This window comes from Capricornis sumatraensis, chromosome 4, assembly GCF_032405125.1.
Source record: "Capricornis sumatraensis isolate serow.1 chromosome 4, serow.2, whole genome shotgun sequence".
NCBI classification, from domain to species: Eukaryota; Metazoa; Chordata; class Mammalia; order Artiodactyla; family Bovidae; genus Capricornis; species Capricornis sumatraensis.
Window position 1 is genome coordinate 135,707,640 of NC_091072.1, and position 23,824 is coordinate 135,731,463.

The 23,824-nt window shown below is 37.9% G+C and overlaps 1 protein-coding gene across 1 annotated transcript in view; it reads right to left on the minus strand.

Moving 5' to 3' along the window:
- Positions 1-23,824, minus strand: part of PIK3C2G (phosphatidylinositol-4-phosphate 3-kinase catalytic subunit type 2 gamma) — a 487,933-nt gene that overhangs the window by 403,441 nt on the left and 60,668 nt on the right. Inside the window, exon 5 of the mRNA XM_068970622.1 lies at positions 23,707-23,821. Within this exon, the coding sequence (XP_068826723.1) occupies positions 23,707-23,821 (115 nt within the window). The remainder of the gene's footprint in view (positions 1-23,706; positions 23,822-23,824) is intronic.

Below are 23,824 nucleotides of genomic sequence, written 5' to 3' on the forward strand. Positions count from 1 at the left end.
GTACTTCTTTTGGGGCTATCATGTTTAAAATACTAAACAGTCCTTTTTATGTATGTTAACAATAATAAAGACTATTACTGTACTCAGTAGTTGATATAATTTTACATGTTTCTTTCAATAATGAACGACCTTTATTTAGTATAAGCTCTTTCTTTGGGGAATTGCTTTCAAATGAAGGTATATGTGTATATAGAGTATTCTAATACTAAGACATTTGTTCTAGTACAGTTACTAGCTAGAATCAAATTCAAGTTTGTATATATTATTTTTACTAATTTTTAAGCTCAGAGGTGGCCACAGGACTGGAAAAGGTCGGTTCATTCCAATCCCAAAGAAAGGCAATGCCAAAGAATGCTCAAACTACCGCACAATAGCACTCACCTCACATGCTAGTAAAGTAATGCTCAAAATTCTCCAGGCTAGGCTTCAGCAATACAAGAACCGTTAACTTCCAGATGTTCAAGCTCGTTTTCGAAAAGGCAGAGGAACCAGAGATCAAATTGCTAACATTCGCTGAATCATCAAAAAAGCAAGAGAATTCCAGAAAAACATCTCTTTCTGCTTTATTAACTATGTCAAAGCCTTTGACTGTGTGGATCACAATAAATTGTGCAAAATTCTGAAAGAGATGGGAATACCAGACCACCTGACCTGTCTCTTGAGAAACCTGTATGCAAGTCAGAAAGCAACAGTTAGAACTGGACATGGAACAATAGACAGGTTCCAAATAGGAAAGGAAAAGGAGTACATCAGGCTGTATATTGTCACCCTGCTTATGTAACTTATATGCAGAGTTCAGCATGAGAAACACTGGGCTGGAAGAAGCACAAGCTGGAATCAAGATTGCTGGGAGAAATATCAATAACCTCAGATATGCAGATGACACCACCCTTATGGCAGAAAGTGAAGAACTAAAAAGACTCTTGATGAAAGTGAAAGTGGAGACTGAAAACGTTGGCTTAAAGCTCAACATTCAGAAAACGAAGGTCATGGCATCTGGTCCCATCACTACATGGCAAATAGATGGGGAAACAGTCGAAACAGTGGCTGACTTTATTTTTCTGGGCTCCAAAATCACTGCAGATGGTGACTGCAGCCATGAAATTAAAAGACTCTTACTTCATGGAAGGAAAGTTATGGCCAAGCTACACAGCATATTAAAAAGCAGAGACATTACGTTATCAACAAAGGTCCATCTGGTCAAGGCTATGGTTTTTCCAGTTGTCATGTATGGATGTGAGAGTTGGACTGTAAACAAAGCTGAGCACTGGAGAATTGATGCTTTTGAACTGTGGTGTTGGAGAAGACTCTTGAGATCCTTTGGGAGATCCAACCAGTCCATCCTAAAGGAAATCGTTCCAGGGTGTTCATTGGAAGGACTGATGTTGAAGCTGAAACTGCAATATTTTGACACCCAGTGTGAAGAGCTGACTCATTTGAAAAGACCCTGATGTTGGGAAAGACTGAAGGCAGGAGAAGAAGGGGACGGCAGAGGATGAGATGGTTGGATGGCATCACTGACTCAATGGACATGAGTTTGGGTAAACTCTGGGAGTTGGTGATGGACAGGGAGACCTGACATGCTGCGGTTCACGGAGTCGCAAAGAGTCGGACATGACTGAGTGACTGAACTGAACTTAACTGTTTATTAAAGATAGCAACAAAAATTCATTTTAAAATGTTTGGAAGGGTACTTTGACGGAGATTCAAAACTCAACAGAAGTAGCTTAGAATACTCTTAATGGATGGTTTATTAAGAGAATATGTTTTCATTATTTTGTGAGAGCTCTCAGAGTTATGACATGTTCTTTTCATGCCCTGACATGGTTCTGTGATTTTATGAGGAAAGCAAATATGTAAAAGAGAAATGCACTTTAATCTTTTTTTTTCTCAAAGTAAGTCTCAAAAATTATAATAGACTAAATTATAGTAGTATAATTCTTAGGCTGTTCTGAATGCACTGAAACTAATCAATTTGTTCAAGTTTGCTAAACAAAACCTTTAATTTTATTGAGAATGAAAAGACTCATTTTCTCCCCCAGGAATATAGGCAACTGGGCTTTCACTGCTAATGAGTATAATCTATTACCTTAAACTTTATACAATATTACCTAGTCTTTTTACCCTGCTAATTAATAGTTTGATTTTTATTTGAATTAAAGGCAGCCCCAACTTATAATCAAATGTTTAAGGAATAAATTAATACTAATTGTAATGGAACTAGCTAAAGCATTTTTAAAATAGATTTAATTTTTGAAGAGGACTTTCTTAATCTCATCAAAGTAATTCAACATTTTGTTTCATAGGAGAGGTCAGAAGAGAGAAAAGGGACTCCATAGTAGATAACCAGATCAGACTAATGAATGCTAGTGATGAATCAAGAGGTAGATGTTATTTCTTAATTTTATTTAAAACTATGGCAGTTTCAAGGTAAGACTTTTAATTAATTAACATACGCTTTCTTTTTCTTTTCTTATATCTTTTTAGTACTCTGAGTTCTTGAAATCAAGAGTCAGTTAAATAGTAAAGAAAAGGTTTGCCATGTCTTGTTTAAATCCAGGACTTAAAACTTGGCCATAACTGCAAGCAGTAGGTCCAAGCCCAATTTCAAGGAAGACTGTTCACTTTTCCTTATGTGGCACTCGTGGTTCACTATTGGCAATGTAGTCATGATTTATTTAACAGAAACTTTTAGGTGCAGTAAAAAATTTTTTTTTCACATAGAAGTTCATAAGGAAAATTGTTTTTAATTTGAATTAGAAAGCAAGACAGCAAAAATTTTGGGAAAAGAAAATGCTCAAATCACATAGATTAGGAGTAAGAAACAAAAACCTGCACTCTGCAATTGTCAGGCCTTTAGATAATAAAGGAAAAATGATGAAGTAGCATTATACTTCATGTATTATTGAGATATATCCATGTCTCTGTATTTATCTATCTTATCTATATGTGTATCTAAACTTCATGTGAGTCTAGGTGAAGGTATAACAAGGTTTACTATCGGGAAATAAAGCAGAAACAGGAACACTCTAGGAAACAGTCTTTCTGTCCCTAGGTCTTTTATCTGTGATGTACCTCACAGAAAAGACAAGATGTTATCATCCCTGACCTCAATACTGCCTCTGCATAAGTCCCAGAGGATCTGTCTATTGGATAAGACCATGAGAAATAAGGAAATGAGATTACCAAGACATTTCTACTGTGGTAGTTAACTTGAGGGCTAAAACCAGGAATGTAATGGAAGTTGCTAATATTTTTATTATTTTTCTGTTTAATTTATTCTGACTTTAATTAGCTCTTTCAGTATCCACACTTCATATTGCTCACAACTTTGTTTTACACTACCAACAGCCTATGTTACAACTGATAAAGTTCCAATGCTTTCATTTGCTCTTTGCTCCTAATTTAAAAACTTTGTGAGGCAATTTTTGAAGAGTATATGATACTTGATGCAACTCTCTTTGATGTTAACTGAAGTGCCTGGTAAGAATAGCATGATAGCCATGTGTGAGAGGTCAGGAGTCGTCTCATTTGAGAAGAGTTCTGGAAATGAGTTAGTAGAGTGAGTTACTGGATTCTTAAAAGTGTTTCACAGAGAGAAGGAGTGACAGAGCAAGATTCAACAGAGTGAAAATGGAATACTTTGTCAGGAAGAGTTTGTCGTATATTAGGTTATGATAAGTGGTAAACGGCTGTAAAAATAAGATAGCTGACTTATTAAAAGGGGAATTGTGACTTGCTAGGAAAATTATCTCATTTTTCAATATGTTATGGAGTATAACATTTTGTTTTATTGATTAAATTCAGTATTTGTGCAAGACACTGGTTTTAAAAATGTGTACTTTAGGTGGTAGTCCTAAGATGGCGGAGGGATAGGATGGGGAGAATACTTTCTCCCACACAAATTCATCGAAAGATCATTTGAATGCTGAGCAAATTTCACAAAATAATATCTGAATGCTGGCAGAGAACATGAGGCATCTGGAAAGGCAGCTCATTGTCTTCGAAAGGAGGCAGGACAAAATATAAAAGATAAAAAAGAGACAAAAGAATTAGGGATGGAGACCCATCCAGGGGAGGGAGTCGTGAAGGAGGAGAAGTTTCCAGACACCAGAAAACCCTCTCACCGCCGGGTCTGTAAGGAGTTTTGGAATCTCAGAGGGCAACATAACCAGGAGGGAAAAAACAAAAACAAAAAACCCACAGACTACACACCTAACTGCAACTCCTGGTGAAGTAGCCCAGAGGATCGCCTCAGCCACCAGCAAGCAGGGGCTGAACAGGGAGGAGTGGGCTGTGTTCCATAGGGTAAGGACAGGGCCTGAATGCCCTGAGGACAGTCTGAGGGAGCTAACATGAGATAGCAACCCAAACTGTGGGATAGCCAGAGAGAGAGAGAGAGAGAGAGAGAGAGAGAGAGAGAGAGAGAGAGAGAGAGAGAGAGAGAGAGAGAGAGAGAACTTTCCCATGAAAAGCTCTAACCTAAGGCACTACTGGCAGGCTCACAGAACAAAGGACTGAGCGAATACCAGAGGAGAGCTAGCACGCTGCGGACTGGCCCATCCCCCGCCAGAGGCAGGGAGGCAGGCAAGTGACAGCCAGAGCTGGAAGGCAAAGGGCACTCTCCACCACAGAGACACCAAACTGTAAGCAGGCTCCCAGTTGCTAACCAAGTCTTACTGGGATCCTGGACATTTGACATCTGCCAGGAGGGCCACAGCCAGAGGTCAGCTCCCCAGAGGAGACACACGGCACACCTGAGACGGTGCTCCCGCTGCGTACTCAGGAAACCGAGCCGCTGGGACCGGGGAGTTTATAAGACGCACTGCCCACCTGGGGAGAGCTCGCCAAGCACCTGGTCACCTGAGCTGCTCGGACCTGGGAAGGGCGCAAAACTCAGGCCCAACTGAGTCTGTGCGTTTGTGGAGTACCGGAGAACCTGAACTTGAGTGCCTTAGACCTGGGAAGTGCCCGCAACCCAGGGCTTGCTTTAGATAGTTCCCCTGCAGAGCAACCTGGAGCCTGAGCAGTGTAGAGCAAGAAAGCACACATGCCATGAGCAGGGGCAAACCCAGTGTGGCCCAGACACTGCGAGTACTCCCCACACACGCCAGTGATATTTGTTTGCAGTGTTCTTCCCTCCCCACAGCACAACTGAACTAATGAGCTTTCACCCCCTTGTATCAGGGTGGAAATTAGGCACTGAAGAGACTTGCAAACAGAGGAAGCCAAAATAAACAAGAAGAGGGAACTGCTTTGGAAGTGACAGGTGCAACAGATTAAAACCTTGTAGTTAGCACTGAGAGGGTAACAGGCAGGAAGGCCAGGGGTCTCTAAATGGAGGAAGTAGCCTACAAGTGTCAGACATTTTATCTCTCTTAAGCGGCAGGAGGAAACAAACTAGCGATATTTTTTCATTCTCTATATAAATTTAAAAGGTGGTTTCTCTTAAAATTCTGTGTTATCATAATGATACCTGGTTTCACCTGAAGTTAACCAATGCCTTTTTCTTATGGAAATATTTATCTTAAGCTACGCTAATGTACTATGCATTTACCCCAAACTCTGTCTTCAAGTCGGTTCTGCCTTTTGGGCTCAGAACCTACTTGATAAACCCGTATGTTATACTCCGATATTGTTCCTCTAATCTATGTAAATGAAACTATTTGTATGGTGATCTGCCCTTCTTCAAGATTCAAGTTAATCATTTATGGCCCAAGATAAACCATTTGGAGCCAAGATTATCCCAAAATACATCTTATGGGTGAGGGGCCTGGTGCCATTCTAAGTTTTGAGGCATTCCTTTCTTTCATTAACAGACTGCTGGTGACTATATAACATCCAGCTAAAGACTAGCAGGGGGCTACTCTTTCTGCCCGCTTCTGATGCCTATGTCAGAAGCTTTCTCTATCTCCTTTATACTTTAATAAAACTTTATTACACAAAAGCTCTGAGTGGTCAAGCCTCGTCTTTGGCCCCGGATTGAATTCTTCTCCTCCGGGGCCAAGAATCCCGGCGTCGTAATTCAACAACAACCTTTCAGCACTGACTACATTGGAAGGGGCCTATAGACCTTGAGAAGAAGTATAAGCTGGAACAAGGAACTATCTGAAACTGAACTGATCCACACTGCCCTCAACAGCTCCAGAGAAATTCCTAGATATATTTTACTATTATCATTAAAAATTTTTAAAAATTTTAAAGTTTTTTATTACTCCTTTAATTTTCATTTTTATAACCTACTATTACCTTGCAAAAAAAAAGACCCTATTTTTTTTTAAAGCAAATTTCATACATTAAAAAAAATAATTTCTGTGATTTAAAAAAATTTTTTTTGAGAGTCTAACCTTTACTCTAGATTTTTAATCTTTGCTTTTTGGTATTTGTTATCAATTTTGTACCTTTAAGAATCCAATCTTCAGTACCCATTATTATTTGGGAGTGTGATTACTGGCTTGATTGCCCTTTCCCCCTTTGACTCTCTTTTTTCTCCCCAACATCATCTCTATCTTCTCCCTCCCCCTTGTCTTCCTTAGGCAACTCTGTGAATCTCTTTGGGTATTCCAGGCTGTGGAGAACACTTAGGGAACTGATTACTGGCTAGATCAGTCTCTATCCTTTTTATTCCTCCTGTTCTCCTCCTGGTCACCTCTATCTCCTTCTTCCCTCTGTTCTTCTCTATGTAACTCTGTGAACCTCTCTGGGAGTTCCAGACTGTGGAGAGCACATAGGAAATTGTTTACTGGCTAGATTGCTCTCTCCCCTTTTGATTCCTCCTCTTCTCCTCCTGGTCACCTCTATCTCCTTCCTCCCTCTTCTCTTCTCCACGTAACTCTGTGAACCTCTCTGTGTGTCCCTCACTGTGTCCCTCTTTTCTCCATTAACCTAGATGTTTTATCATCAGTGGACTGTGGCTCTGATCATGAACTCCTCATTGCCAAATTCAGACTTAAATTGAAGACAGTAGGGAAAACCACTAGACCATTCAAATATGACCTAAATCAAATACCTTATGATTATACAGTAGAAGTGAGAAATAGATTTAAGGAACTAGATTTGATAGAGTGCCTGATGAACTATGGATGGAAGTTTGTGACATTGTACAGGAGACAGGATCAAGACCATCCGCATGGAAAAGAAATACAAAAAAGCAAAATGGTTCTCTGGGAAGGGCTTACAAATAGCTGTGAAAAGAAGAGAAGCGAAAAGCAAAGGAGAAAAGGAAAGATGTAAGCATCTGAATGCAGAGTTACAAAAAAATAGCAAGGAGAGATAAGAAAGTCTTCCTCAGTGATCCATGCAAAGAAATAGAGGAAAATAACAGAATGGGAAAGACTAGAGATCTCTTCAAGAAAATTAGAGATACCAACGGAACATTTCATGCAAAGATGGGCTCAATAAACGACAGAAATGGTAGGGACCTAACAGAAGCAGAATATATGAAGAAGAGGTAGCAAGAATACACAGAAGAACTGTACAAAAAAAGATCTTCATGACCCAGATAATAATGATGGTGTGATCACTCATCTAGAGCCTGACATCCTGGAATGTGAAGTCAAGTAGGTCTTAGAAAGCATCACTATGAACAAAGCTAGTGGAGGTGATGTAATTGCAGTTCAGCTATTTCAAATCCTGAAAGATGATGCTGTGAAAGTGATGCACTCAATATGCCAGCCAATTTGGAAAACTCAGCAGTGGCCACAGGACTGGAAAAGGTCAGTTTTCATTCCAATCCCAAAGAAAGACAATGCCAAAGAATGCTCAAACTACTGCACAATTGCACTCATCTCACACACTAGTAAAGCAATGCTCAAAATTCTCCAAGCCAGGCTTCAGCAATCTGTGAACCATGAACTTCCAGATGTTCAAGTTGGTTTTAGAAAAGGCAGAGGAACCAGAGATCAAATTGCCAACATCTGCTTGATAATGGAGTTCCAGAAAAGCATCTTTTTCTGCTTTATTGACTATGTCAAAGCATTTGACTGTGTGGATCACAATAAACTATGGAAAATTCTGAGAGAGATGGGAATACCAGACCACTTTACCTGCCTCTTGAGAAACCTGTATGCAGGTAAGGAAGCAGCAGTTAGAACTGGACATGGAACAACAGACTGGTTCCAAATAGGAAAAGGAGTACGTCAAGGCTGTATATTGTCACCCTGCTTATTTAACTTATATGCAGAGTACATCATGAGAAATGCTGGGCTGGATGAAGCACAAGCTGGAACCAAGATTGCCAGGAGAAAAATCAAATACCTGAGATATGCAGATGACACCACCTTTTTGGCAGAAAGTAAAGAGGAACTAAAAAGCCTCTTGATGAAAGTGAAAGTGGAGAGTGAAAAAGTTGGCCTAAAGCTCAACATTTAGAAAACTAAGATCATGGCATCTGGTCCCATCACTTCATGGGAAATAGATGGGGAAATATTGGAAACAGTGTCAGCCTTTATTTATTTATTTTGAGCTCCAAAATCACTGCAGATGGTGATTGCAGCCATGAAATGAAAAGACATTTACTCCTTGAAATTAAAGTTATGACCAACCTAGAGAGCATATTCAAAACCAGAGACATTACTTTGCCAACAAAGGTCCATCTAGTCAAAGCTATGGTTTTTCCAGTGGTCATGTGTGGCTGTGAGAATTGGACTGTGAAGAAAGCTGAGTGCCGAAGAATTGATGCTTTTGAACTGGAGTGTTGGAGAAGACTCTTGAGAGTCCCTTGGACTGCAAGGAGATCCAATCAGTCCATTCTAAAAGAGATCAGTCCTGGGTGTTCTTTGGAAGGACTGATGCTAAAGCTGAAACTCCAATATTTTGGCCACCTCATGCGAAGAGTTGACTCATTGCAAAACATTCTGATGCTGGAAGGAGTTGGGGGTAGGAGGAGAAGGGGATGACAGAGGATGAGATGACTGGATGGCATCACAGACTTGATGGACATGAGTTTGGGTGAACTCTGGGAGTTGGTGATGGACAGGGAGGCCTGGCATGCTTCAGTTCTTGGGGTTGCAAAGAGTCAGACACAACTGAGAGACTGAACTGAACTGAACAGGAAAAAAAAAAATTAAAACATATGGAGACTAAACAACACAGTTCTGAATAGCCAACAAATCACAGAAGAAATCAAAAAAGAAAATCAAAATATGCATAGAAACAAATGAAAATGAAAAGAAAACAAAATAACCTATGGAATTCAGTAAAAGCAATGCTAAGGGGTAGATTTATAGCAAGGAAACAAGCAAAAAGTCAACCAACCAACCTAACTTTATACCTAAAGCAACTAGAAAAAGAAGAAATGAACTCCAGGGTTAGCAGGAAGAAAGAAATCATAACAATTAGGGCAGAAATATATGAAAAAGAAACAAAGGAGACCATAGCAAAAATCAGAAAAGCTAAAATCTGGTTCTTGAGAAGATAAATAAAATTGACAAACCATTATCCAGACTCATCAAGAAAAAAAGAGGGAAGAATGAAATCAACAGAATCAGAAATGAAAATGGAGAAATCCCAACAGACAACAGAGAAATACAAAGTATCATGAGACTACTATCAGCAACTATATGCCAATAAAACAGACAACTTAAAAGAAATGGACAAATTCTTAAAAAGTACAACTTTCAAAGACTGAACCAGGAAGAAATAGAAAATCTTAACAGACCCATCACAATCACAGAAATTGAAACTGTAATCAGAAATCTTCCAGCCAAAAAAAAAAAGCCCAGAGGCAGACAGCTTCACAGTTGAATTCTACCAAAAATTTGAAGAAGAGCTAACACCTATCCTACTCAAACTCTTCCAGAAAATTGCAGAGGAATGTAAACTCCCAAACTCATTCTATGAGGCCACCATCACCCTAATACCAAAAACAGACAGAGATGTCACAAAAAAGGAAAACTACAGGCCAATATCACTGATGAACATAGATGCATAAATCCTTAGCAAAATTCTGGCAAACAGAATCCGACCAAGTGGACTTTATCCCAGGGATGCATAGATTCTTCAATATTCAGAAATCAATCAATGTGATACACTACATTAACAAATTGAAAGATAAAAACCATATGATCATCTCAATAGATGCAGAGAAAGCCTTTGACAAAATTCAACATCCATTTATGATAAAAACCCTCCAGAAGGAATAGAAGGAATATACCTCAGCATAATACAAGCCATAAATGATAAAACCACAGAGAAGGCAATGGCACCCCACTCCAGTACTCTTGCCTGGAAACTCTCATGGACAGAGGAGTCTGGTAGGCTGCAGTCCATGGGGTCGCTGAGAGTTGGACATGACTCAGTGACTTTACTTTCTTTTTCACTTTCAATGCATTGGAGAAGGAAATGGCAACCTACTCCAGTGTTCTTGCCTGGAGAATCCCAGGGATGGTGGAGCCTGGTGGGCTGCCATCTATGGGGTCTCACAGAGTCAGACACAACTGAAGCGACTTAGCAGCAGCAGCAGCAACAGCAGCAGTAGCATGATAAAACCACAGCAAACATTATCCTCAATGGTGAAAATTTGAAAGCATTTCCCCTAAAATCGGGTACAAGACAAGGGTGCCCATCCTTACCATTACTATTCAACATAATTTTGAAAGTTTTAGCCATAGCAATCAGAGAAAAAAAAAAAAAGAAAAGAAATAAAAGGAATCCAGACTGGAGAACAGGAAGTAAAACTCTCACGTAGTTTTGCAGATGACATGATCCTCTACATAGAAAACCCTAAAGACTCCACCAGAAAATTACTAGAGCTAATCAGTGAATATCATAAAGTTGCAGGATATAAAATTAACACACAGAAATTCCTTGCATTCCTATACACTAACAATGAGAAAACAGAAAGAGAAATTAAGGAAACAATTCCATTCACCACTGCAACAAAAAGAATAACATACTTAGGAATAAATCAACCTAAAGAAACAACAGAGCTATATATAGAAAACTATAAAACACTGATGAAAGAAATCAAAGATGACACAAATAGATGGAGAAATAAATATACAGTGTGCATAGATCAGAAGAATCAATATAGTGAAAAATGAGTATACGACCCAAAGCAATCTATAGATTCAATGCAGTCACTATCAAGCTACCAGCGGTATTTTGCAGAGAAGAGAACAAATAATTTCACAATTTGTATGGAAATACAAAAAACCTCGAATAGCCAAAGCAATCTTGAGAAAGAAGAATGGACCTGGAGGAATCAACCTGCCTAACTTCAGGCTATACTACAAAGCTACAGTCATCAAGACAGTATGGTACTGGCACAAAGACAGAAACATAGATCAATGGAACAAAACAGAAAGCCCAGAGATAAATCCATGCACCTATGGACACCTTATCTTTGACAAAGGAGACAGTAATATACAATGGAGAAAAGACAATCTCTTTAACAAGTGGTGCTGGGAAAATTGGTCAACCACTCATAACAGAATGAAACTATAACACTTTCTAACACCATACACAAAAATAAACTCAAAATTGATTAAAGATATAAATGTAAAACCAGAAACTATAAAACTCCTAGAGGAAAACATAGGGAAAACACTCTCTGACATAAATCACAGCAGGATCCTGTATGACCCACCTCTCAGAGTAATGGAAACAAAAGCAAATATAAACAAATGGGACCTAATTAAACTCAAAAGCTTTTGCACAATGAAGGAAATTATAAGCAAGGTGAGAAGACAGCCTTCAGAATGGGGCAAAATAATAGCAAATGAAGCATCTGACAAAGCATTAATCTCAAAAATATACAAGCAGCTCAATTCCAATTAAAAAAATGAGCCAAAGAACTAAACAGACATTTCTCCAAAGAAGACATGCAGATGGCTAACAAACACATGAAAAGATGCTCAACATCACTCATTATCAGAGAAACACAAATCAAAACCACAATGAGGTACCATCTCACACTGGTCAGAATGACTGCTATCAAAAAGTCTACAAACAATAAATGCTGGAGAGGCTGTGGAGAAAAGGGAACCCTCTTACACTGTTGGTGGGAATGCAAACTAGTACTGCCACTATGGAGAACAGTGTGGAGATTCCTTAAAAAACTGGAGATAAAACTGCCATATGACTCAGGAATCCCAATGCTGGGCTTACACACCAAGGAAACCAGAATTGAAAGAGACATGTGTACCCCAATGTTCATTTCAGCACTCTTTACAACAGCTAGGACATGGAAGCAACCTAAATGTCCATTGACAGATAAATGGATAAGAAAGCTGTGGTACCTATACACAAAGGACTATTACTCAGCCATTAAAAAGAATACATTTGAATCAGTTCTAATGATGTGGATGAAATTGGAGCCTATATACAGAGTGAAGTAAGTCAGAAAGAAAAACACCAATACAGTATACTAACACATATATATGGAATTTAGAGAGATAGTAACGGTGACCCTATATTGGAGAAGGCAATGGCAACCCACTCCAGTACTCTTGCCTGGAAAATCCCATGGATGGAGGAGCCTGGTAGGATGCAGTCCATGGGGTCATTGAGAGTCAAACATGACTGAGTGTCTTCACTTTCACTTTCCACTTTCATGCATTGGAGAAGGAAATGGCAACCCACCCCAGTGTTCTTGCCTGGAGAATCCCAGGGACGGGGGAGCCTGGTAGGCTGCTGTCTATGGGGTGGCAGAGAGTCGGATACGACTGAAGCGACCCTATATGTGAGACAGCAAAAGAGACACAGATGTAAATAACAGTCTTTTGGACTCTGTGGGAGAAGGCGAGGGTGGGATGATTTGAGAGAATAGCATTGAAACATGATTATTATCATATGTGAAACAGATCGCCAGCCCAGGTTTGATGCATGAGACAGGGTGCTCAGGGCTGGTGCACTGGGATGACCCCAAGGAATGGGATGGGGAGGGAGGTGGGAGGGGGTGTTCAAGATGGGAAACACATGTAACCCATGGCTGATTCATGTCAATGTATGGCAAAACCCACTACAATATTGTAATTAGCCTCCAATTAAAATAAATAAATTAATTAAAAATAAATGAATAAATAATAATTTTAAAAGTGTGTACTTCATTTTTCATTGAGTCAAAATTCTTAGGTCGCTAATATCTCCAGCCTCGAGAGTCCCTTGAAATGCAAGGAGATCCAACCAGTCCATCCTAAAGGAGATCAGTCCTGAGTGTTCATGTGGAAGGACTGATATTGAAGCTGAAACTCCCAATACTTTGGCCACCTGATGTGAAGAGCTGACTCATTTGAAAAGACTCTGATGCTGGGAAAGACTGAGGGCAGGAGGAGAAGGGGATGACAGTGGATGAAATGGTTGGATGGCATCACCGACTCAATGAACATGAGTTTGGGTAAACTCTGGGAGTTGGTGATGGACAGAGAGACCTGGTGTGCTGCGATTCATGGGATTGTAGAGTTGGACATGACTGAGCAACTGAACTGAACTGAACTGAACTGAACTAATATCTTGCAACTTGAAACATGAACCATGAACAATTAGTGTTAGCATCACCCAGAAGTCTGTTAAAAGTGAAGTCTCTTCCCTCGACCAAAAAATTCAGAATGTGTTTTTAACAACATCCTCAGATAACTCATATACACACTAAAGTTTGAGGACACTTTAATATATCAATGTAAAGGTAAAATTATGTGTAATTTGTGTCTATCTTATTTATTTACATCTCCCGCCTTTTTAGGATTTTATTTGTTACTTTACTAACTCTGGTAAAGACAGATTGACTCAATAAAATAGCAAAATATGACTTAAGGATGAAATGTTAAAAAAATAATATATAATCACAGAAATACTATTTGTCAAGTTGGGAAAAAGTATCCTGACCATTGACATTTAATATTGACCAAAATTTTTAACCAATTTTTGAAAATTTGCTTGGTTCATCAAGTAGTTACTTATTGTGACTATTTTAACAGACTGATATTCCATCTGGAAGAAACCAAGAAGTTTAAATTTTGAGGATTTGCCCTTAGATTTGCCCTAGATGAGAAACTGCAAACGTAGCAACTAAATATAATTAGTTGCTATCGTCACAAAGCAGATTAAGAAACACAGATCTGATAATTTAAGGGGAGTTTAAAATGAAAAATCCTTCCATGTCATTTTACAACAGTAATAGTAGAATTTTGGGGTAAGGAATACATTTTTATTTTTCAGTTTATTATATTTTAACAACCATAACTTTTAATTTATTTAGAACTAAGCTTAGAGCTTAAAGCAATCCATATGTAATGAAAGGACTAGTAGAAGCTTAATAAAATTTTACATTTTGAATTAAAGATTACTAAAATATAATCCTACATCTCATTTTTAAAGTAGAAAACTATATTAAAAACTCAGTTTTTAAAAGGAAAAAATTTGAAGTTAAGGGAGATTAACTCATTTTGCCAAATCAGGGGTGATATTTACTAAGAATGGGAAGGATGTGTTTTCATATTATTTATTTGCTTAAACAGACTCAAGATTCCAAAAAGAGAGTTTATTTTTATCTAATTGGAAATTGATTTGCCTTTATTTTAGTCAAAGCATTTCTAAGCATATCCTGATTAAAGAAACTGAAATTTTTTTGTATGTGTCAGAAAATGAGTGTTCTGTAAGTTATTTATCTTCTCCTTGACCAAAATACTCTATGTTGAATTGTAAACTCATGTTTAGTGAGTTGTTTACCACAGTGCCACCTGGGAAGCCACGTATTGTCATTATTCATAATGAGGTGTTATCCTGTAAGTTTTGCTTTCAAGTGGCCCTTTATCATGAAAGGAAGCTTTGTAATTGAGTGGGAAGACAGGGCTTCAAAGTCAGATTGATCTGCGCCATCCTGGCTTTGCTGCTTATGATTTTCTGAACTTCAGGGAGTCAGTCAATTTCTTTTAGCCTCATTTTCCCCATGTTAACATGGGAATAATACTTTTCTTATATGGAAACAAATGGTATTACATGTGAAAATTTTATTAATTGCTCATAAGAGGCTTTTAAAAACATTCATTTATTTATTTTAAATTTTTGGCTGTGTTGGGTCTCTCTGTTGTGTGGGCTTTTCTCTAGTTATAGCGAGCAGGGGGCTACTGTCTAGTCGTACTGCACAGACTTCTCATTATGGTGGCTTCCCTTGTGGAGTATGGACTCCAGGGTGCATGGACTCAGCAGTTATGGCTCATGGGCTCTAGAGCACAGGCTCAGTATTTGTGTCACACGGACTTAGTTGCTCCATGGTGTGTGGGATCTTCCTTGACCAGGGATCAAACCCCATATCTCCTGCATTGATAGCAGATTCTTTACCTCACTGAGCCACAAGGGAAGACCCATTAGAGGCTTTTATAAGTAGACTTTCTTCTTGTTTTTATTGTTATAATTATTATTCTCATTTCGATGCAACTTCCTTATGCATTCCTGCTTTTATCAGAAATTCAGTTTTTCAAATGCATAGTTATCTTTCTGACTATTAATTTTTTAAATTTAATAATCATTTGAGCTCCTGTTGGTCTTTCTGGGAAGGGAAGGTCCTCCTTCAAGGCATTGCTCACCTTTTCTCTGTCTTCTTTTTTGTGTGTACGACTTTTTTTTTTCTTTATTTATTTTTAGCTGAAGGATAATTACAATATTGTGTTGGTTTCTGCCATACATCGACATGGATCAGCCACAGGTATATTCATCTGTCTTCTTGATCTGTTCCCATGCTCTCGCAACACCTCACAACTGATACATTCTCTGCGTTCAGTGTTTCCCTCTTCATCAGTTCTTTCCCTTCATCTTATGAATATTTTCGGTATCTCTCTTATACACATTCCCCAAATCTCCATATTGATTCTCAGCATCTAAAACCCCATTTTCCTCCAGTCTTTTCTCACCACACATTACTTCTAAGAGAGTAGTCTGCTTGAGTTTCTTTTTAACACCTTCCTTTCTCCTTAGCTGATTGCAATCTTGCTTTTTTTCTCCTCCTTTTTATGAAACTTTTTCTTATTTGAATCAACTAATTTGTTAGTTGCCAAACTTAATGATGATTTATCAATCCTCACTTAATTTATTTCCAGTTTGATGCTATATTTGCTTAGTAATTCAAATTTCTCTTTCCTTCTTGTGAAAGGCACGTTTTCCAAAGTATCATACAATTTAAATTGCTTTTTTCCAGTTTCCTTTTTCTGCTCCTCTTCCTCCTTTCATCTTTGATATATTAATGTTCTCAAGATCCTTTCTTTTGTCACTTTCCTTACACAGTTGCATGTATCTCTAAGACTTCCATTCCCTCTTAGTGCCAATGATTCCTTAATCCATGCCAGATTTCCCTAAATCTGAGCCGTTTTCTCAATATCAGATGCCCCTTGGCACTCACATACTCAGGATGTTTCTAACTTGATTAATTATTTTATACCCTACAGAATGTCACTCACCATCTGGCTCTACCAGGATTGAGTCACTAGCCACTGCAGTCGCTGACCTCCACACCCTGAAAGGACTTCAGAGAAGGGATAGGAAGGATGCACTCTGTGCTCTAAGAAAACTGGCAGAACTGGCTTTCAGATAATTAGGTATTTTCAGGAGAAATTTTATGAACCCAATTTCTTGCATCTTCCCATACTTAGGTATGTACTGAAGTCTTAAAGATATATCTGTGCTTCCTGAATAACAGTAGCCTTCCACCAAGATGTGTGTTCGATTGCATGTATCCCTTCTCCAAGATCACGTATAAACTAATCTCATCTTAACTCGTCAGAGCAGTTCCTCCAAGCCAGCTGAGAGGCTGCCTATTGGCTACAGTCCTCAGTGCCTGTGTGCATGCTCAGTCACTCAGTCATGTCTGACTCTTTGTGACTCCATGGACTGTAGCCCACCATGGAATTTTCCAAGCAAGAATACTGGACTGGGTTGCTATTCACTTCTCCAGGGGGTCTTCCCGACGCAAGGATAGAATCCATGTTTCCTGCTTGGCAAGCAGATTCTTTAACACTGCACCACCTGGGAAGCTCATAATCCCCCCCCCACCCCAATACTGTAACTCACAGCTCTCACATTGTGTGTTTGTATTTCAATCATCACACATTTATTTGCCAAGTTCCACTAATTCCACAGTTTTAATACCCCAGGGATTTAATACTTCCTGTTTAGCCCCACTGCTGCTACTTTAGGTTAAACTCTGTCATCTTTCATATGTTCTTCTAACTCGTTTCCAACCCTTTTTTAAGCATATGGTGTTATTCATATGATCACTTAAATACTTCTCCCACTCTCCAGAATAATTTATTTCCTTAATCTCCTGATAGCAAAAAAGACATGCCTATTGTTGATGTTTTGTAAGTAAAAAAAGAATAAATATTATCTTTATTGTAGTTCTTTTTCAAGGAATAGCTACTCTAGCATTTTAGTGTATAAGATCTCATTTATTGTATAGGATTACATTTTCATATGTAGGATTTCTATTTTCCAAATAGTAGTATACATTAATATATTAAAATATGATTTGAAAATATATCTTTTTACCCTTAAAAAGGATGATATGTATGCATGTTAGTCACTCAGTCATGTACGATTCTTTGTGACCTCATGGACTCTAGCTGGCCAGGCTTCTCTGTCCATGGAATTCTCCAGTCAAGAATACTGGAGTGGATTGCTGTTACCTTTTCCAAGGGATCTTCCCAACCCAGGGATTGAACCTGGGTCTCCCACATTGTGGACAGATGTTTTACCATCTGAGCCATCAGGGATATACATGTTTTCATATCAAATTTATGATACTGTATTTTCTATTAATTTATAAATTAATATAATGAAATTATTATATATATAATGAATATATAATATAAAAATTATATATAATGAACTATATATATAATGATATTATTTTATATATAATGAAACTATATAATGAAATTATTTTATCACTATTGTTGAATACTGATGGAGATTTAGTTTTTTTATTACTATTAGAAATTATTCTATGATGACTGTAGTATTTTGTAAGTCTTTTTTGGACAATTATGATTGTTTCTTTAGAAATATTTGTAGAAGCAGAATTGCTGGAACACATGTATGTTCTTGACACATTTCTATAGATGTCTGACACATTTTTGACAAAATTCACTTTAGAGAGTGCTCTATCTGTTTAAATTCCCAGCAGCTTTCTGGATTTTGTCCATTTTTCCCTCTGAATTTCATCATAATAAATATTTTAACGACTTGTTGAGCAAAGATGGCATTTCATTGTTTTAACTGCATGTTTGTTATTAGTTAAACACTAAATACTTTCTTGTTCACTGAATTGCCAGTCACATTCTTAGCTCATTTTTTATCTTGATAATTATTTCTTTAAAAATTTATGTACATTTTATATATTCCAAAGCTGTTATCATTTTGTCATACAGTACTGATTTCTCTCCTCAGTATTTACCCTTTAAATACAAATTACTCATTGACTTTCTTTTGCACCATTTCATTATTCTTGCTGTTAATCCATGTCTCTTTTTGACCTGCAAGTAGTTGGTATATACAAAAACTAATACTGCCCTTACAAAAGGACTTTGTAATAACTAATTACATAGTTTTATGAATTCCTTAGTCAAGGAAGAAGGCAAAGATTATATTTTTAAATCATGTTTTTGTCTCAATGATAAACCAGATCACTTGCACACCTGTGTGCCCAGTAGGTGTTGAATTGGAGTACTGTAATTCCTGCACACCTATCCTGTAGACCTCTGCAAAACTGCAAATATTTTCCACCCCATGCTCCAGCATGAAGAACCATTAGCTATTTTCTGGGTCTCACTCAAGAGCTCTTTTAGTGTTGTTTTATAGTTAAGAGCCAAGGTTATGCAGATAGCCAATCCTGAGTTTGAGTTCAGGCTTGACCCTACCAACTTCCTAGTTGTGTAACCTTGATGAAAGTCTCAGATTGCCCATCTGTAAAATGGATCATTATGGTATCTATCACACTGAAACCATAACCACAGAAAACTAGTCAATCTAATCACACGTCCGCAGCCTTGTCTAACTCAATGAAACTAAGCCATGCCCGTGGGGCCACCCAAGACAGGTAGGTTATGGTGGAGAGGTCTGACAGAATGTGGTCAACTGGAGAAGGGAATGGCAAACCACTTCAGTATTCTTGCCTTGAGAACCCCATGAACAGTATGAAAAGGCAAAATGATAGGATAATGAAAGAGGAACTCCCCAGGTTGGTAGGTGCCCAATATGCTGCTGGAGATCAGTGGAGAAATAACTCCAGAAACAATGAAGGGATGGAGCCAAAGCAAAAACAATAACCAGTTCTGGATGTGACTGGTGATAGAAGCAAGGCCCGATGCTGTAAAGAGCAATATTGCATAGGAACTTGGAATGTTAGGTCCATGAATCAAGGCAAATTGGAAGTGGTCAAACAGGAGATGGCAAAAGTGAATGTTGACATTCTAGGAAATCAGCGAACTAATGCACTGGAATGGGTGAATTTAACTCAGATGACCATTATATCTACTACTGTGGGCAGGAATCTCTTAGAAGAAATGGAGTAGCCATCCTGGTCAACAAAAGAGTCTAAAATGCAGTACTTGGATGCAATCAAAAATATGACAGGCTGACCTCTGTTCGTTTCCAACGCAAAACATTCAGTATCACAGTAATCCAATTCTATGCCCCAACCAGTAATGCTGAAGAAGCTAATGTTCAATGGTTCTATGAAGACCTACAAGACCTTCAGAACTAACACCCAAAAAAGATATCCTTACAAGACCTTCAGAACTAACACCCAAAAAAGATATCCTTTTCATCATAGGGGACTGGAATGCAAAAGTAGGAAGTCAAGAAACACTTGGAGTTACAGGCAAATTTGGCCTTAAAGTACAGAATGAAGCAGGACAAAGGCTAATAGAGTTTTGCCAAGAGAATGCACTGGTCATAGCAAACACCCTCTTCTAATAACACAAGAGAAAACTCTACACATGGACATCACCAGATGGTCAACACCGAAATCAGATTGATTATATTCTTTGCAGTCAAAGATGGAGAAGCTCTATACAGTCAGCAAAAACAGGACCGGGAGCTGACTGCGGCTCAGATCATGAACTCCTTATTGCCAAATTCAGACTTAAATTGAAGAAAGTAGGGAAAACCATTAGATCTTTCAGGTATGACCTAAATCAAATCCCTTATAATTATACAATGGAAGTGAGAGATAGATTTAAGGGACTAGATCTGATACAGTGCCTGATGAACTATGGAATGAGGTTCGTGACATTGTACAGGAGACAGGGATCAAGACCATCCCCATGGAAAAGAAATGCAAACAAGTAAAATGGCTGTCTATGGAGTCCTTATAAATAGCTGTGAAAAGAAGAGAAGCGAAAAGCAAAGGAGAAAAGGAAAGATATAAGCATCTGAATGCAGAGTTCCAGAGAATAGCAAGAAGAGATAAGAAAGCCTTCTTCAGCGATCCATGCAAAGAAATAGAAGAAAACAACAGAATGGGAAAGACTAGAGATCTCTTCAAGAAAACTAGAAATACCAAGGGAACATTTCATGCAAAGATGGGCTTGATAAAGGACAGAAATGGACTGGACTTAACAGAAGCAGAAGATATTAAGAAGAGGTGGCAAGAATACATGGAAGAACTGTACAAAAAAGATCTTCATGACCCAGATAATCACGATGGTGTGATCACTCACGTAGAGACAGACATCCTGGAATGTGTAGTCAAGTGGGCCTTAGAAAGCATCACTGCGAACAAAGCTAGTGGAGGTGATGGAATTGCAGTTCAGCTGTTTCAAATCCTAATAGATGATGCTGTGAAAGTGCTGCACTTAATATGTCAGCCAATTTGGAAACCTCAGCAGTGGCCACAGGACTGGAAAAGGTCAGTTTTCATTCCAATCCCAAAGAAAGGCAATGCCAAAGAATGCTCAAACAACCACAAAATTGCACTCATCTCACATGTTAGTAAAACAATGCTCAAAATTCTCCAAGCCAGGCTTCAGCAATCCGTGAACTGTGAATTTCCAGATGTTCAAGTTGGTTTTAGAAAAGGCAGAAGACCCAGAGATCAAATTGCCAACATCTGCTGGTTCATGGAAAAAGCAAGAGAGTTCCAGAAAAACACCTTTTTCTGCTTTATTGACTAGGCCAAAGCCTTTGACTGTGTGGATCACAATGAACTATGGAAAATTCTTCAAGAGATGGGAATACCAGACCACCTGACCTGCCTCTTGAGAAACCTATATGCTGATCAGGAAGCAACAGTTAGAACTGGACATGGAACAACATACTGGTTCCAAATAGGAAAAGGAGTATGTCAAGGCTGTATATTGTCACCCTGCTTATTTAACTTCTATGCAGGGTATATCATGAGAAATGCTGGGATGGAAGAAGCACAAGCTGGAATCAAGATTATAGGGAGAAAGATCAGTGACCTCAGATATGCAGATAACACCACCCGTATGGCAGAAAGTAAAGAGGAACTAAAAAGCCTCTTGATGAAAGTGAAAGAAGAGAGTGAAAAAGTTGGTTTAAAGCTCAACATTCATAAAATGAAGATCATGACATCTGGTCCATCACTCCATGGGAAACAGTGGAAACAGTTCAGACTATTTTTTGGGGCTCCAAAATCACTGCAGATGGTGATTGCAGCCATGAAATTAAAACACGCTTACTCCTTGGAAGAAAAGTTATGACCAACCTAGATAGCATATTCAAAAGCAGAGACCATACTTTGCCAACAAAGGTCCGTCTAGTCAAGGCTATGGTTTTTCCTGTGGTCATGTATGGATATGTGAGTTGGACTGTGAAGAATGCTGAGTGCCAAAGAATTGATGCTTTTGAAATGTGGTGTTGGTTTAGACTCTTGAGAGTCCCTTGGACTGCAAGGAGATCCAACCAGTCCATTTTAAAGGAGATCAGCCCTCAGTGTTCTTTGGAAAAAATGATGCTAAAGCTGAAACTCCAGTACTTTGGCCACCTCATGTGAAGAGCTGACTCATTGGAAAAGACTCTGATGCTGGGAGGGATTGGTCGCAGGCAGAGAAGCGGACAACAGAGAATGAGATGGCTGGATGGCATCACCGACTTGATGGACATGAGTTTGAGTGAACTCCAGGAGTTGGTGATGGACGGGAGGCCTGGCATGCTGCAATTCATGTGGTCGCAAAGAGTCGGACATGACTGAGTGACTGAACTGAACTGATCTGATGGCATCTATCTCTTGATGTCTTATGAGACTTAGATGTTTACCTAATTTGAGACAGGGGCATCATTAGCACTTGATAAATGATGACTGTTATTTTAATATTATCATTGCAATCAAAATTAGTTAGGTACTTCAGATGAATTGTGATACTCTAACTGTTAGTGTTTGAATTATTACTTATTGCATCATTAACTTATTACATGTTTCCTGTGTTGCCTCTACAGAGAAATAAAAACAGATATCCAAATCTTTAAGGATGTATTTTTAAGATAAATTACATGGGAATACATGAAAAAAAAAAAAAGAATGAAATACATATTCCTTTAGCTATTAGAAAGAATAGTAAGAATATTCTGCTTATTAAAGTAGTCATATCAGTCCTGATATGCTATTATTCTTAAATAGTAAGCAAATTCCAGTTATGTACATATCCTTCAATTTCCATTAGATAATAACTAACTCTAATTAACCTACACTAATACTTGGCAACTTTCCTATCTTAATAAACCCAGGTAAATGAATTTTAATAAAATAACATAAAACACTAAAAAATCTATTATGTTTATATTAACAAGAGAAAAAGAATAAAACAATTTTGTTGTAACTGGGAACAAAGACAGGAGAATAATCAGTCTTAAAAATCATTCACAGTTAACATAGTACAATAAAGGAAAATCACCCATAAGATATTTTCAAGCATATTCATGGTGGAATAGCAATGACAGTGACAATGGGTGTCTCAAAAGAAATACGAAGCAAAAATGTTGTCAATCTTTAGGTACTTATAGAAACACAATGAGGAAATATAAATACCAGGAGAGAAATAACACAACAGCGGGAGAGAAATATTAGTATTTCCTTTCTTAAGGTTGTGTTATATTTTCAAATTTGGTTTTTAGGGAACTAAGACAATAGTTATTGTGGTACATTAAGAAGAGTTAAGTTTTTTTTTTTCTCTATCAAATAAGTATATGCAGCTGACATACATGAGAATAGACTTTTCTAATTATTTTACTGAGCTCCCTAAGTAAAAAATTGAAGAAAGTATTTTAAAACTTAGTCTTTTATGAAAATATTATAATTGTCATACTCAAACACTCTGTGATTTTAAAATGTATTTAAACAACATGCTAATATTGTTCTGAGTCAAAAAAATTACTTATTACAAAAAATGTATTGTTTAAATTGTGATCAGTCCTTCTAAGCTTTGTCACAAATAAGATAACTTGTGTTGCCCAAGATTTTCTTGATTTCAGAACTGAAAGTCCCATGTCTGGGGAGCAGCCTCAGTCTGAACAGACTGAGATAGTTGGTCACCCTAGTTACAGGTCACTTAAATACACATTGCCATATATATATACAAAATATAAAGTCAAACCAAGAATAAGACAGTTAGTTTGACACAAAATTTTAAATTCACCTTTAAGTGAGCAAAATTGATTATGAATAGATTATTTGCACAGTCTGATTAAAAGCAAAGAAAGAAATGTTGCTTAATATAGATTAACAATGATCAAATTTTACCTTAATAAGATACTTACTTTTGTAAAAATTCTTCATGGCCACATATACTTAAAAGATGATCTCTGGGGAATAACTGGTCATTTGTGCAAAAATGTAGAATTTCTGCAATTAGGTCTTTGACAAGATAATTAGCTA